This window comes from Gavia stellata, chromosome 6, assembly GCF_030936135.1.
Source record: "Gavia stellata isolate bGavSte3 chromosome 6, bGavSte3.hap2, whole genome shotgun sequence".
In the NCBI taxonomy this organism is placed as follows: Eukaryota; Metazoa; Chordata; class Aves; order Gaviiformes; family Gaviidae; genus Gavia; species Gavia stellata.
In genome coordinates this window covers 22,566,468-22,582,284 of record NC_082599.1, presented here as the reverse complement: position 1 = coordinate 22,582,284, position 15,817 = coordinate 22,566,468, and the positions used below count along the sequence as shown (strand labels likewise).

Below are 15,817 nucleotides of genomic sequence, written 5' to 3'. Positions count from 1 at the left end.
AAACCTGTTTCATAATGGAATGAAAGTGAAAGCTATGTTATTTTCCTGTCCTTACTGAAGAGGATTATTAGTGAATGCAATAACATAACACTGAAATGAAAACTGTACACTTTTACTTTTACGAGGAGGGAAGGGCACTTTGAGTCAACCTCTTGTTGGTAATTCTACAGAAGTTTTAAGGCCATGGTTGTCTTAGTTTCCTGCTGTTCTGGGCTGTAAAGCCCTCAAAGGCTCCCTGTTGTTCAAAAACAGCTTGTCACTGCAAATCAGCTTAGCCGACCAATTAATAAATCCTTTCAAACATATTGCATTCACACTAATTAAAGGGTTGGGGTTTTTTTCCCCTTTACCATTCAGATTCCTCAGGTTTCAAGTTTAAGCTGTGAAGTGCAAACAACAATCCAACATTCAGTGCAGCTCACGCACTGCAGGAAGAGGAGATGTGTTTTCTGACCAAGCATCCAGCTCTTGGGGTGGTATGTTCTGCTTTCATATTCAGCGTGCTCCTTGCTGAAGGACAGCCTGGGGAAAAGCATGGGCAGGATGGCAGCTATGCTCCCAGCCGAGGCTATCTGATGGAAGTTTTACGCGTTCTTTCAGCTGACAACACTGAGCTCCACATGAACCATTCACGAGAACTGGTCAAAATGTTACTGGAGAGAGCTGAGTGCCCACAGCGGATTTATGGCATGCAAGAGGATTGTAACCTGGTTAGTGCTTCAATTAATGAGGGATATCTTTACAGGATCGTCAGTGAGTTCTAAAATTATTTATTAGAGTGATACTCTCCTGAATACAAAACCTAAACATGTAAAGGGCTTGTTGTTGCAGCAAAAAATTGTACCTGCTTTAATTGTTTAATTCTGAATTATTGATATTTATTGTTTGAGCTCATGAAGAGATATTCCAAACATGACAGGCATTCCTTAAAAACTCCATGCTTCGGTCGCATAACATTGATAATTTTCCTTTAAAAGTTGTCAAGTGTTTATTTTCCATCAAAGATTTTTCTACTTTACCCTGATCTAACTACAAAAGCATGAGCTTGAATTTGGGACACAGAGGATTTCCACTGTGGAAAGACATAGGTAAGAATTGGGGACTGGCTCTGCCACTTTTTTTTTTTGTTCTGGATTTTAGTTCATAACAATAAAACCCAGACAGGATTGTCTCAGATTTGTGTGCCACTTCACTGAAATATTCAAGATTTAGGGAAGGGTCAGGTCAATAAAAATCAAAGGCAGAACAATGAATCTACAAATCCAAATCGAAACTGGAAGTAGTCCAGGGTACAGCTTCACAGAAGGTTTGGTTGTCTAGTTGAGTTGAGAATATTTTCAGAACTAATTCCTGGTTTAACAAAGAAAGGAACGAGTGTAATAAGATTATAGGTTCTGGTAGGACAGAGACAGTGGTAAGTGAGCAATTAAGCTGAAAGGGACTACAAAGGGCTTGGTCAGTCTTGGCTTTGATTAACGTTACTCTAGCTCTGGCATTGTTCAGTGACCTATATACAGCAGAGTGTACTTTATATCAGAATTATGAAGATGGTCATAAGGTGAATGCTTTCAGAATATACTATTATTGGCAATCTGCCAAGGCAATGAAATGGAGATCTTTTTCTCCTGTGCAGTACACAACTACTTACTTAATTGGCCCTTTCTGCAAATGCTCCCATTTTTCATATGAGCCCCAATGTGAAATTTCATACATAAATAATGTAGATGCCTGTTATTCCCTAAATGGGTAACTTTTATGAAGAAGACTGTGCAGTTTTTCTCTTTGCACATATGGGCAATGGATATGTACCAGATATGGACCCAGATCAAAAGCTGAGAATGTATTAAACAGTAAGGGGTATAGAGTCCTCCTAAACTTCACAAAACAAGGAACTATGCCTTCTTGTTCTCCCTCTTTGTTTTGCTTCTCTGGACTGCCGTATTTTTTCTTGTATTTGTGGAGAGAATGCCCACTGTGTCCTTGGATGGAAGAAATCTAAGTGAAACTTAGCTAGGGCTTACTTTGGTCAGGACTTCCACTCTGTTTAGGTTTCATCTTGGAAATTTCCTGTGGGAAGAATTTGAGGACTTTCACTATTTCCAGTAATTCTCAGCTTTGGCTCTGTCAGTAACACTGCACACATCCCGCACTGCCATTGCCACTTGAACACAGCTGTCTATAGAAAATCCATGAGAGAGAGACAGCTTCTTCAGTCACAAGCAGCCCACATGGCACTGTGCTGAAATCCTCCACGATGATTTAACAAGATTTGGTAAACCCAGATAGCAAAAACTGTGCGAGAAGCACTATCCTTCAAGATTATCAAAATTTGAAACAGAATGCACCACCTTAGCTTGGCATTTTCTTTCCAATACTTGTTGGGAATAACTAATTGATTTCATACTCAACTTCCCCTTCTAAATCCAGAATTCCAGTCATTCCACATGACTTTGTTTTCTTTTTTTTTTTTTTAAAATTTTTAATTATATCTCCAGTAGGTATTTAAAAGCAATGAGGTTTAACAGTTTTTTAGACCCTTTTTTGGTTTGTTGTTACATATTGGCTCCAAGACTTTTTGGGCAGGGGATGGCAGCTGTTGAATGGCATCTGTCACTTCTTTATCTCCTAAGCACACAAAAGTCGTATATTTCTTGCAGTGGTAAGAGAAATTTTTCTAACTTCTGGTTTCTTAAACAGAAGAATCTCAGTGTTCAGTGCCCAGGTTCAAAGTTGGCCTCTTTTTTATAGGAAATAAGCATTTCTAAACCAAGGCCATGCAGATGGTTATGCCTGTAAAATATGAGTAACAGCAAAATAACCAGTGCTAAACCAATTTATATCCTCTTGGTATCTCCTCAAAGGTCACTCTTTATGGGCTACCCATATACTATGGAGTAGCTGCATCTTTCACTATGCACCTGCTTCCTTCCAATTAGCAATTTCCTTTTCAGTCATTTTCCCTGCAAGAGCAAACAACAGCCTCACTGATTACAATTTGTCCTCACTGGGATTTGAAATGTTACAGAAATCTTTGAAAATATTCCACTACATGCAGTATGTTTATTGTATTACTGTTGAGTGTTTGAAAAGGATGGTTGACTAACTTGAGGTCTTTTGGGACAAAAACCAGAATATCTATATTCCTCCTAGCCCAAATACTAATGCTCAGAGACATGCAGTAGAAAAAGTTAGAATCATAGATCTTGATAGACAATGTAGGCAGGGCACAGTGGATCATACTGTAATCTAGTTAGGAGTATGAATATCTAATTTGGTAATTACCATCCACGGGTCTCTTTTTTTCAGATTGAGTATTTCTGAGAATTTTTGTTAGAATTATTTCTATTAAAAGGTAGCAGCTTTCTCAATTCCTTCAAGGAACTTTGGCTTCTGAACACGACAATGTGTGTTTGATTCTACTCAGCTTCTGTGTAGGAAAATGAACTGACATACAAGGTGAGCCACACCAACCAACACATAAAGCTTGTAGCCACAAACAATTTAGTCTGACAAACTAGGTTCTGTCTGGATTCATGAATTTATTAGAGTGCAGTTTGAACCTCCCATGGTACCTTCATGTGTTGTACTTTCTTCTCTGAAAGGTACAGTCCGGCTGCTCTACCATAATAGTTGAGATTAGCTGACATGCCTAGAACATGCTTGGAAAGGAGCCAGGTGGAAAAAAGCAGCTACAAAATGGCTGATAATAGTTACAGGATCTCTTCAAGAAAGATTCTCTATTCTGGAATTCAGTATCTTATTTCCCATAGCCTGATACAGAGCTCTACTAATCTTCTGGTCTAATTTTAAAGACTAACTTTTGCTTGAGCTGGCAAAAGTTTCTGGAAATTGTGTTTGTATCAGGAAAAATGGAGGGGTTTATATATGTGTGTATATATATATATGTATTAAAAAATCTGTGCTCAGATAGAAAGCCTGTACAGGGTGAGTATATCATTTCAGTCCCTCTTGAAATGCATTTGGAGTACTAAATGGTGTTGAGACTTTGTGCTGGCTCTCTGCACTGGACCGAATTGTTCTGGTTAACAGAATTCATTGAGAAAAAATAAAAATAGCTGTGTGATTGCAGGGTCAATTAAGTCTCTTAACAGTGCATTGAATATGAAATAACTTCTGTTTACATACCCTGAATTAACTACAGTCCAGATACATTCTTTGTCTTATAATATAAACACATATAGAATGCATAGGTGAAAATATGAATAGTCCTAGCCCTTATCTAATATATTTATAAGCAGAAATATAATCTGTTGCAGCCAATGGAAGACTTTCAGTTCTCTACAATGATTGATCAGAGTTAGTCCTGTTTTGTAGTAAATCTTAAATCTGTTAGATACTTGACATTTCTTAAAAACAGAAGGGGCTCTGGGAAAAAACAGGGTGTCATCTTGCAGCCATAGAACTGCAATCAATTACCTGCACCCTCCTTCTACCATTCCATCAGCCCGCATCTGTGTAGGCTTAGGTTCAATCCCTTAAATATGAAGGTTGAATACTCCTGTTCTCCTCTGTAATTGTATTTGCAGATGACTGGCAATGTGTTACTTGAGTTGAATTTCCATTTATTTTTATTTTTTTCACAGTGCCTTGAACCAGATGCTTTGTTACTAATAGCTGGTGGAGATTTAGAAGACCATCTCAGTGACGAAGTATTTCAGAGAATTTCTCTTATTCTTCTCTACTACATTCTTCATCATAGAGATGTATGTTCTTCAGAACTCAGCTTGAATAATAAGGATTATAAATTTTACCTGCAGAGTATGCTTAGTCTAAGACATGATGAAGACTGTTATTATTTTTCACGGAATGAAACTGAAGATATTTTGGCTGCAGTAAGACAACATTTTAAAACTTCTGAAACCCAGGTAAAGAAAACATAAGTAAAAATAACTTCACATTTATTACTGATATAATGCCTTTAAGCTAGTTCGGACATTGTGTCAGTATCATGGTCCTCCAGAAAACTGGTAAATAACAGAGTGAGAGCCCAGGCTGAACATCGGTCTTTTGTTGTACATGCTGTTTAATACTAGCCTTCTCCTGAACTTGCTTTTGGCATGTGCTACCTAGCACTTCCACAGAGTACGCTGAGAAATGGTTGAGGAGATAGTGCATATTAGGGACCATTCACAATGGGTAATTTAGAGGCAGTTGACCTGCTTAGGGCAGATGAAAAGGAGCATAGCTGCGTAGATGCAAAATCTTGCACTTGGATTCAAGGACAGAAAATACATTCTCATCTCTTGTATTTATTAGTATAGATATATTAGCAATGATTGTATTTAAATGGCATAAAGCAGAACAGCTCCAAAACTGATCTGGCTGTATAGCAGAAATGATGAATCATTTTGCTGTGATGAGATCCTTGCCAGGCCCTGCACTTCCATGTCCGTCCGAAGCAGGGTGGAATAAGGAATCTGTCCAAAGAAATGATGGTCTTCTTCAGCTGGGGCATACACATTTGTGACTGATTATCTACCAGCACGAATATGCCTTGTAGAAAGTAGATAAGCTTAAATTTGAAGTTAAAAAAAAAAAAAAAGCATATTGAGTATATTCAACTAAAAACATTCTTTTTAAGTCAGAAACATGCAGAGAGTTTTCTCACCAGTGTTTATTATTCCTTATCTCAAGTAGGGTCTATAAAATAATAGAATAATATTCTAGAGCTCACAATCTAAAGAAAAACTGTTTTCTGTGTAATGGGCAATAAAATAAGTTTTTGCCAGATTAGATAACTCCTAAAGTACAGGTTGACCTGCTGTGAGAAGCCCCTTAGATCTGTTCATAATATACAGTTAAATTTGGTTTATTGCAAAGCTTGAATTTGCCCTTTTCTTTTTAATTTCATTAGATTTTAATTTACACCATACTGTAGTAGAGTTTCCTATGCAAACAGAAGATGGCTAGGAGTCCTGGCTGTGCAGCAGAATGCTGAGGGCCTCTGGTTCCCCTTTCTGTGTTCTTTGTGTAATTGTTTCCCATCATAAATTATTCATTGACCAGTACTTTTGGTTCTGAGTCTTGTTGAACGTGCTGATTTCCAAGAACTCCACTGGTATCTGGGCAACTGTAAAGAGGCATTGGTGGGTATTTGGCATGTCAAGATAGAATAACAATCCATAAAGTGCTTTACTGTGTGGTCTGTTTGTTTATGCTGGCAGTATAATCAGTTGTCAAGCCTGTTCAGTAACTAAGACTTCACCGCTTACTGACATAAGGTAAAAAAGGGATTTTTTAGGAAAAGTACTCAAAACATTCTAGACTGTATAATGTTTAGAATCACACCACCTGAGTTATGGAAAAGGGCCAATAATGCAGGATAGTAATAGAAGAATAGCATTTTTAGTGGCTCTTTATATGTTTTGGTTTCACAGAAAATATCCTCTTCTCAGTCATAGCAGCTAATATATTATTATAAATGAGAGGTGAAATTTCGGGTTGTGGAAATGTAAATGTGTAATGGATGGATGGGAAGAGAAATGCCAGCCTCCTCTCTGCAGTGTTTAAGGCATATGTATAGAGAGATGAGTATATGTAAAATAAATTATTACCTTACTGGCTCATCTAGTTGACATTTCAATTTAGTTAATATGGGTTAGAGACAAATGAACATAAATAATTTTTGCCAATTTTTTTTGTTTCCCTCAACCCCCAACTTTTTGCAGTGAAAATAAATAAGAAAGGCAGAAATGGGAGAAAACAGGGATAAGTCTCCAGGTAACTGAGAGAGCTGTACCCTCCTCCCTCACTTCAGATCCGCACACGTCCACACACATGGGTGTACACAAACGTCTACTACGCCTGTTTGGTCACCCAGCAGGGAAGTCACCCTTTATCTGCAGAATTATATCTTTCCATGTTGTCCCCAGATAACTGCCCCATAACAAATTATTGATTCCATTTAATACATAGGGAACTAAAAACATTACGAGAATTCTTTCTGAAGTTTGAGATAAAGAGTTAAAGTCTGTATTATTTGAGTCAATTTCTTGTGCCTTAACAAAATTCCTCCCTTTTCTGCCGCTTTCTGGAAGTAGAGGTAGATGCAATTGAGGACGACACAGGAATAATAGAAACAGCATGAAAATAACACTAAGCAAAAATAACCTGAATGAAGGACTATACTTCTTCCCTGTCAGACACTGAGAAAAATTTCAGACTTTTTTATTTTATGCCTGTTCTTCTGAAAATGTCCTCTGTTTCACATTTGCTATCCTGCTGTCAATTACAGCTTTAATCTTAGTATTTTTTCTACCCTGGCTGTCTGTGAAACTGTTCTCTCCAGTTTCTCTTCCTGTCATTCTGATTATTTAAATGGAGGTGACCAGGGCTGTCTTCATGCTGTTTTCTCCTGATTTCAGTGTGTTGATGTGAGTACTCTGGAGAAAAATGCTGATATAATGGACAGAGATGGTGCTGATGAAAACACTCTTCCACGCCTGGCTGCTTTAATCATTACTCTGGCTCTCCAAGGAGTCTGTATGGGGAAAGCAACTTTGCCCTCCCCTGAATTCTTTGTAAAATATATTTTCAATTCTCTAAACAGTACCACTGAGCTCCAAGTGACAGGTAAGCTATTTATTTGTCTCTAGTTGCCTTTTGTAACACATATTTGATGTAAACTATCTTTAAATGCCTAAAGGACTTTTTGCACTTTATTTTAGATTTAAATGCCATTTCATTTTGGAGCTGTTAAGTAGTCTCTTCTAAATTTAAAAACCAGGTTGGAGAATAAATTCCTTATTTTGATAATTATCTGAGAGGTATGAACCAAATTGTTCTTGTGATTAAATGTGTATCGTCACATTAATTTAGGACTTCATTGCTTAGCACAGTCTGAACTACCCAAGAGAGCTCTGAGTGTGGCAATCTAGCTGTGAGGGCAGAGTTCACCTGGGCCTCATTTACATTGCTTCTTTATGCATACCTTGATACATTGCAAGACTCATTTAGGGGTAGATGGGATAATTAATGTATGGTAGCCAGATCAGACATCTTAGTCACTCACACCTCAGTGTAGACATACCCCCAGAAGAGATGAAATAGACAGAGGCCACTCTGGTTTGACCAAATGCTCTCTGGTATCTGCCTAATGTACCTGACAATATCTTTATGGTTTTTGCTTCCCTACCCACCTTCTGATCTTAGTACCCAGTCATTGAGTCTGGAACATACAAAGTTCATTTTCTTCAGGAGCTCTGTTGCTAGATGTAGCAGAAATATTACTTAACCATAAATAAATAGAAGTATAGGAGAGTTCAAAGTGGTCCAAAAATGGGAAAAAAAAAAAATAGAAAACAAAAGTGCTGAGGTCTCAGCAGCTGCTGTTGAGTTCTGTAAAAGATTCTGTATGCTCAGCAGTTTAAGCAGGTAAAAAATCAACTCGGGGGCCTAGTATGGATTTAGAAGGTTATTATAAGACATCTACTTTTCGTTGTTTGTGGTAACTGCTAATAGCAACACTTTACAAGCCTTTCAAAGCACTTTCTAAAAGTTACATTAAGTATTGGTTAAAACAGTTTAAAAAGTTGAATTAAGCATAGGTAAAAACATTTTTACCACTCCTAGGTTACACAGAGGTACATTGAATCACAGAAGTAAATAATAAAAAAAAAGAACAAAATCCTGAGCCCTAAACTTGGACTCCTAGATTGTACTTGCATGAACTGGTTTTGCAGCAAAACCATTCCTTTAAAACTGCTGAGCCAGATCTTCTAAAATAATTGACTTACAAGAATGGACAGAGCCATCTGGGCACAGTGCTACTAAATAGCTATATATGGTGAAATCCAGGCCCCCTGTGAAAACAATAGCAAGACTTTATGGTTAGTGGAGTTAAGGTGTCATTCAGAGAAACAAAAAAAATTTCTTAACCAGTTTGTTACAGTTTAAGTATATTTTAAGCCTAAACTATTTAAATTATCCCTTTAAATTTATTTTAATTCTTCATAGTAACTGCAGGAAAGAGCAAGGGACTGGCAGCATGGCAAAAAAGAAAATTAGAGTTGACTACATTTAGAAAAAAATCTAGCTTCAGCTCTGTTCAGAGCTGTTTGATCAAGACAAAGAAAGTAGATAGACATCTTATCACAACCCTTTTTGTAAGATTTACCATTAAGATTACACCATTTGCTCTTTCTGAATAACAACATTAAAAAATAAAGGATTATCACATAGAAACATTCTTAATCTCATTGATCTAAATTCCTTTGAAATTAATTTGTGGACTGCCTTTGTTTCCAGTGGACAAACTCAGGTTTACAGAAACTATCACTATGGCTTCATCTTGAAAATGCAGGGGTGAAGGAAGATGATAAGATAGGATAGAGCATGCCCCCTCTTACAACCAAGCATTTCACTAGCAGGTACACCCATTTGCACTCAAGCTGCGTCATGGGATACAGCCCTGCCTTGTCTCAGGTTTGGATTAGGGATCCTGGCTCCCTCCTTCCCACTTCAGTGCTGTAAACAGGCATGCTTCCAGAGTAACCAAAGGAGAAAGAAAACACGCTGCCCTGTGTTCCACTTCTGAAGTCCATAGGCAGCATAGCATCCTGAAGATTGCTTTCAGGACACCCTATAAAGGACCTGTCGTCTCGGTCTTTCTGGAGTATCCAAATACCTGGCCATGGCGTCTTAGCGTGGTGTTCCATTTACACAGGAAAATTTGAAGAACGGTGAAGCTATTTAGCAGTAATTTGTAGATTATTAATTCAATGATAAAATGGAAGATTAATTGCCTTTCAGTCACATCTGTTTTCCTCTGAGATAGTCACAGGCAAAACATCTGAGTGTGGTACTGTAAAGAAGGAAAGGCTGACTATATAGGTGTCTTGAATTTCTACAAGTGTAGAGTGGAAACACCTTCTACAAAGTGTTAAGCAGAAATTACCTACAGTACCAACCTGAGGAGAAAAAAAAAGTTTTAAAATGAGGAGTTGTATTAATGTTAAAACTAACAAAATTTTAACAATTACTTTTGGTTTTATCTTTTTAAATGTGTATTTTCCCATGGTAACATATCTGTTTTCTAATGAATTACTAGAACTGGAACAACTGCTAAAGGTGCTTACAGCAAAAAAGACCTGCACTGTAAATGGACAATTCCACAGTCACAAAAGAAGACATTATAGTATGGGAATCAGAGATATTGGAACCAGAAATATTCCAGTCAAAGGAAACCATACAAAAGGACACTATCTGAAAGGTTATTTTGAAGATCGTGAAGGGAACACAGATTGGGACCAGGTTAATTTATTTTTATGTTATTATAGTATTGGTCACAGAATTTCAGTGATAAAAGTTCAAATTGGTTTGCAAACACTGCAGTATTTCTGAGGTAAAATTTATTTGTTTCAAAAAGCCATGTAGATACTAATAAAAATATATTTTTATATAGTTATATTTGTTTAAATATTAATCGGGGGAAGAATTTAATGGATGTTGAATATGTGACTAAAGTAGCTGGGAGGGGCTAACAGAATGGTTAGTGTTACATGGAATTAGGTGTTTCTTCAAGACACAGGCAACTGTAGTACCATGGCTTCAATGTTTTCACCCATTTATTAGAGATTTCTTGTGCTCTTATGTTGCAGAGCTTCTAGGGCCCCTTAAGTAACCTTGTAGAAAGAAGGGTTGTTCTGTACTAAGGAAAAAATGTAAATAAAGGTTTCTAGATAAACTGTTCTTAAAAGGCTTCTGTAAACTGAGGATTGGGTATTTCCAAATGCTTTTAATAGCCATCTATGGAGTCCAGAAGCCTCCTTTAGAAAGAATAGTGTCTGTAAGACAGAACTTTAGCAACTACCCAGTAGCCTCTTTGAAGGCTTTGAAGGGCAGTGGCTCATTGCAAGTGATTTTATCCTTATCCTAAATGTTTGAAAATAAGTAAATTTTGTTCATAACAATGATTAAGATGTTAACTGACTTCCATTCTTTAGACTGTAAGACATTCCTTAGACAAAAAAGGAGACTTCAAAGCATATACTTTGTATATATTTTGATGTATTCATTTGAAATATATACTTCAAAGATTATGTTTCTATTGTTTTCAGTTCTTTACAATTTAAGTTAACTCAAAGACAATGTTTCTTCTTCATTTAGGAGAACAAGTGATGTGCAATTGACTTTTGCTGTGTGGTCATTTCATGATGTGGAATTGAGACAAATGGCATCTGGTTAAATGCTATTCTGATAGATATTTATCCGTGTAATTTTATTACATTTGGAATACATACTCTATCAATATGTTTATTTCTTTCCAGCTGATGACAAAAGAGAATCATGCTGATCAGCATGATGAGGCATTTAATGGGGTCTCAAAATAATTTTAAATGAAGGTCATTTTAAATGGGTTTCATATTAATTTTAAATTATGAAGGACAGAAATCAGTAGTGATACTATCTGTACAAGAAGTAAAATTGTTCTCCAGCAATAGAAGAATTTATAAAACACAGATTTTTGATATCTTGAACCTCTGAGACTGGCTGTAACTCAAAACATAAGTGTTCGGGATCTGAGGCTTGGGAGTCAAACTGAGAGCCAAATATTCTGTATAGATGAAAAAAATCACAAAGAGACATCTGGAGAGAAGAGAATTTCTCTTCTGTATTAATTCCTAGTTTCTCAGTTTTATTCCATTCCTCTTCTTTCTAGATATGTCTATTTTCTTTGGTCTATCATTCCATTAGAAGGCTTTGTGTTTCAGTGTTGTGTTGCTAATTTTGTCTCTTGCTTTCTGCACATATCTGTGATAGCCGTTGTGCCCCATTAGTAACAGATACTGCTACATATGAGGCATTGACTCGTATATGGCTTGTGTTTGCTAACAACGTTAAGTTCTGTAATTTGATTTTTAGATAGGAATTATATTTTGAAACATTATCACAGAAAAACGGTCACTGCTTCCTTTATAAGTCATCGTTGTCTCTAACGATTAAAAAAATGCATATAATATTAAGTTCCATTAACTATGCCACAATATCTATGTATTCATTTATTACTCCTCTTTAAAGAAACATGGATTTTGGAAACCAAAATCATCCATCCATCCATCCATCCATCCATCCATCCAGTTTTTCATATGAGAATATGCAAATTCGATTTACTGGTTTCTTCAGTATCATCCTCCAGGAGTACACACGTAGTTGCTTTACTAATGGAGACTTAGTACTCTGCCTCCCTAAGTTAAAAAGCTTAAAATGCTAGGGCTTGCAACTGGAAAAGATGCAGGTCCTCACGCCTCAAGTCTTACAAGAACATTTTACCAAATAAGCATTAAGAATTATTTTTTATGTGTGGGTGGACAGTTTATTTTCCAATGAGATCTTGTTTTTTCATATAAAATTCCTGATAGTAAAATCACATTAAAATTTAGGTTCATAGTAATCCTGGACCTCATCTTGTCTATCCTACTTCTCAAAACAGGGCCAACATCAAAGTCAGGTCAAGTTTCACAGGGTCGTGTCCAGCTGAATTCTGAATGTCTCCAAATGTGGAGATTCCACAGTCTTTCTGGGAAACCTGTACCAGTGCTTTATTGCCCTCATTTTGATGGGGGTTTTTTTATAGCAAATTGGAATTTTCCCTGCTGCAGCTAATACCTATTGCCTCTTATCCTTTTGCTGTACACCTCTGAGAAGGCTCTGCCTCTCTTTTCCCTATAACCCCCCTTAGACAGTCGAAGACTTAAGATACCCCCCAACCCTTCTCTTCTCCAAACTGAACAAACCCAGATCTCGTAGCCTCTCCCTGCATATCTTGTGCTGCGGTTCCCTAGCCATGTGGTGGCCCTCCACTGGACTTCCCCTAATTTGCCAATGTCTTTCTTGTGCTGCTGGTTATTAAACTGCACATAGTCTGCATGTGGACTAATATATCCTGAGTGGAGGGCAATAATCTTTTTCCACTACCTGTTGGCTACACTCTTGCTAATGCAGCCTAGTATGCAGTTAGCCTTCATTGCCACAAGGGCACACTGTAGACTCATGTTCAAGTTGTCTGTCAGGACCCCAAGGGCTTTTTCTGTAAAGCTGCCTTCCAGTCGGTTTTTCCCAGCCTTTATTGATGCATGGGGTTATTCTGTTTGAAGCACAATAAATTTGTCTTTGCTGATCTTCATGAAAGTCTTGTCAGCCCATTTCTTTGGCATGTCAAGATCCCTCTAAATAGCAGATATGCCCATCAGCATATTGACTGCTTGTCCCAGTTGGATTTCATCTGTGAGTGCAATATGGTGCACTCTGTTCCATCACTCAGGTCATTGGTGAAGGCATTAAATAATATCAGTCCCTGTACCAACCAGTGAGGAATGCTGCTCATAACCAGCCATGAGCTAGACTTCCAACTTGATACCACTTGTTGGTGTTCCCTACTTATAGAGTCAAAACCACTGCCTAGAACAGGCAAACTGAAGGTCTTTTTCAATATGGTAGCTCCTGAACTGTCTTCATGCTCTCCTTCTGCTTGGAGGCAGAACAGACTAGATCCAGGTGGCAAGATCACCTGTTATCCTGAAGACTTGAATGTAGTATTCAGAATAAATGGTTCAGTGCTCAATTCATTCAGTTTCTTAGTGAGCTACAAGGCATATTTTACTTTACTAATGGATGAAAAAAGGCAGGAAGGTGTTGGGATTTAATTGGGTTATTTAAAAGTAATGATAATTAAAACTTTTTTATTTAAGTAGTAAACTTTTTTCAAAAGAAACCTAAGCTCCAGTGATTAGAAAAAGAATATGTAGGAATCCCTTGATTCTCAGATGCAGACTAATTTAAATGAAAGAAAGAAATATTTTTTTTTTGTTTGAATGACAACTAATCAGTTGAGATTAAGAAATGAAGATTATTTCTTTAAGTAAGATAGCATATTTGATCTGGACTTCTTAAAAGTTCTTATGGAAATCGCCACTAGAACTGTTCTAATGCTAACTGCTCACTTTTTTAGCAGGAGTTTCATCCTGGAGATGAAAAACCAGTTCTTCATAAAAATTTTTCAAAATATAAATGTTCCCAATAAAAGTTCCTTTTTTTGACAGAGACATTTCTAACAAGAACAAAAACTAGTTGAAATTCTTAAGTACCTCTAATAATACAATTATTAAGTAATCTTTAGACCAAATTTAGACAATGTAACATCTAGTTTGCTGACCTTAAAGTGACATGCCATTGTTAAAAGAATTTTAAAAACCCTTAGTTCCATATCTTACTAAAGATGCAGCACAAGGACAAATTTCAGTACAGCCTTCATACAGGCAGTATCTTACATTAATAGCAATTTTGTTGCTATTAAGGCAGTCTTTCATTAATCGCTAAGAATATGTTTTGTGTTAGCATTAAAATATTTTTGTTAGCACATATGACAATAAAATATTTAAAGATATTATTGTGTCAGATCCTCATGATATTAACAAGCTTCAATAGAAGTTGTGCTACTTCATCCCAAAGATTCTGGTCTTTCTGAAATATATAATAGAATCAAGTTTTAATCAGAAAACCAAAAAATAAATAAAAGTAATTGAAGTAATTAAAGTAATTTAATGATAAAAGGGTATATGGAAAACAAGTTTTTTTCTAGACTGTATAACCCTGTATTCTTCTAAGATTCCATATTTAACCTCAGCATTAAATGTGGGGATATGCAACATATTCAGTAACGGTATATACTTTTCTGTGTAGGTTTGTTTCTCTGCCAATGAACTTGTGAAGATATTTTTAAAAAATAGTTCTTCCTCCATTTCTAAGGACCACTTCAAGCAAATCAGTCCAGCTATCATTCAGCAGCTATTAAGTTGTTCATGTCAGCTTCCTGACTCCAAGCAGACAAAGCTTCCACCAACAACTTTGGAAAGTGAGTTATGTTGTTATCAGTAAAGTGTTGTGAATATTCAGATAAAGGGGCAAAGGAGCTTAACTTCTGGAGACATTTCATTCATTAATAAACTTAAACCAAAACATGATGAAATTTATGCACTCTATAATTTCGTAGTATATATGTCAGATAATAGTACTATATTGAGAAGTGAGGGGATTCAATAGTCTCAATTTTATATTAGACAGAATTCTATTTCAATGTGTAAGGTTTTAAGCTTTATTTTCTTCATTTCTTAGAGGACTGCTTGATGTAGGCAGGAGGTGAGCCATGACAGGTCCTTATCAGTGGGTTGCTGGGCAGTAATGACCTATTTTGTGAAATTTCTACCAGGTTTATACTGGAATCATTACATTGCTCTTACATATAGTCTCAAGGTTATGTTAGCTGGCATTTTATACCATAATGTGGGAAATGCTTGTTATAGATCAGGTCTGTGTGAATGTTGCTGGTTTTGCATGTTGTGATATTTTACAGCAGAGAAGCTTTGGGGATACTACTGTGGGAAGAAAAAAACCAGAAAGCTGCTCACATGGGCAGCAGGACTTGCATGACAGAGCTGGAACAAGAACTGAGAGTATAATCAGATTGTTTCCAGTTGCAGTCGTAGCCCTCGCATGCCACTGCTTCCAGGGATTTCTGTCCCATCTGTTCTGCTGATTCAGCTTCTCCTGTAACCAATCCCTACTCCACCCTGTCGAAAAAAATCTGAATCTGATCTGACCTAAGGGCTTCTTAATGTGTTTCCTGGTTTTGTGTTTACTTTAAACCAGCAATATCTGGGAAGTGGTTACAAACCTAGGTGTGCTGGTGTATTACAGGGCGCATTAATTTCAGGTGGGGGACTTTGGAGCTGAGAATGAGCAAAAAGGAATGGGCATCTAACTATAATCATCTGCATCTAGAGCAGCACTCTTAGGCTAC

General features: G+C 36.9%; 1 protein-coding gene across 1 annotated transcript in view; it reads left to right on the top strand.

Annotated features, from left to right (window-relative positions):
* The first annotated feature begins 440 nt into the window (after positions 1 to 440).
* Positions 441 to 15,817, top strand: part of SLC39A12 (solute carrier family 39 member 12) — a 33,087-nt gene continuing 17,710 nt past the window's right edge. The window contains exons 1-5 of the mRNA XM_059818978.1: positions 441 to 710; positions 4,605 to 4,886; positions 7,386 to 7,593; positions 10,070 to 10,272; positions 14,701 to 14,872. Coding sequence (XP_059674961.1) covers positions 441 to 710; positions 4,605 to 4,886; positions 7,386 to 7,593; positions 10,070 to 10,272; positions 14,701 to 14,872 — 1,135 coding nt within the window. The remainder of the gene's footprint in view (positions 711 to 4,604; positions 4,887 to 7,385; positions 7,594 to 10,069; positions 10,273 to 14,700; positions 14,873 to 15,817) is intronic.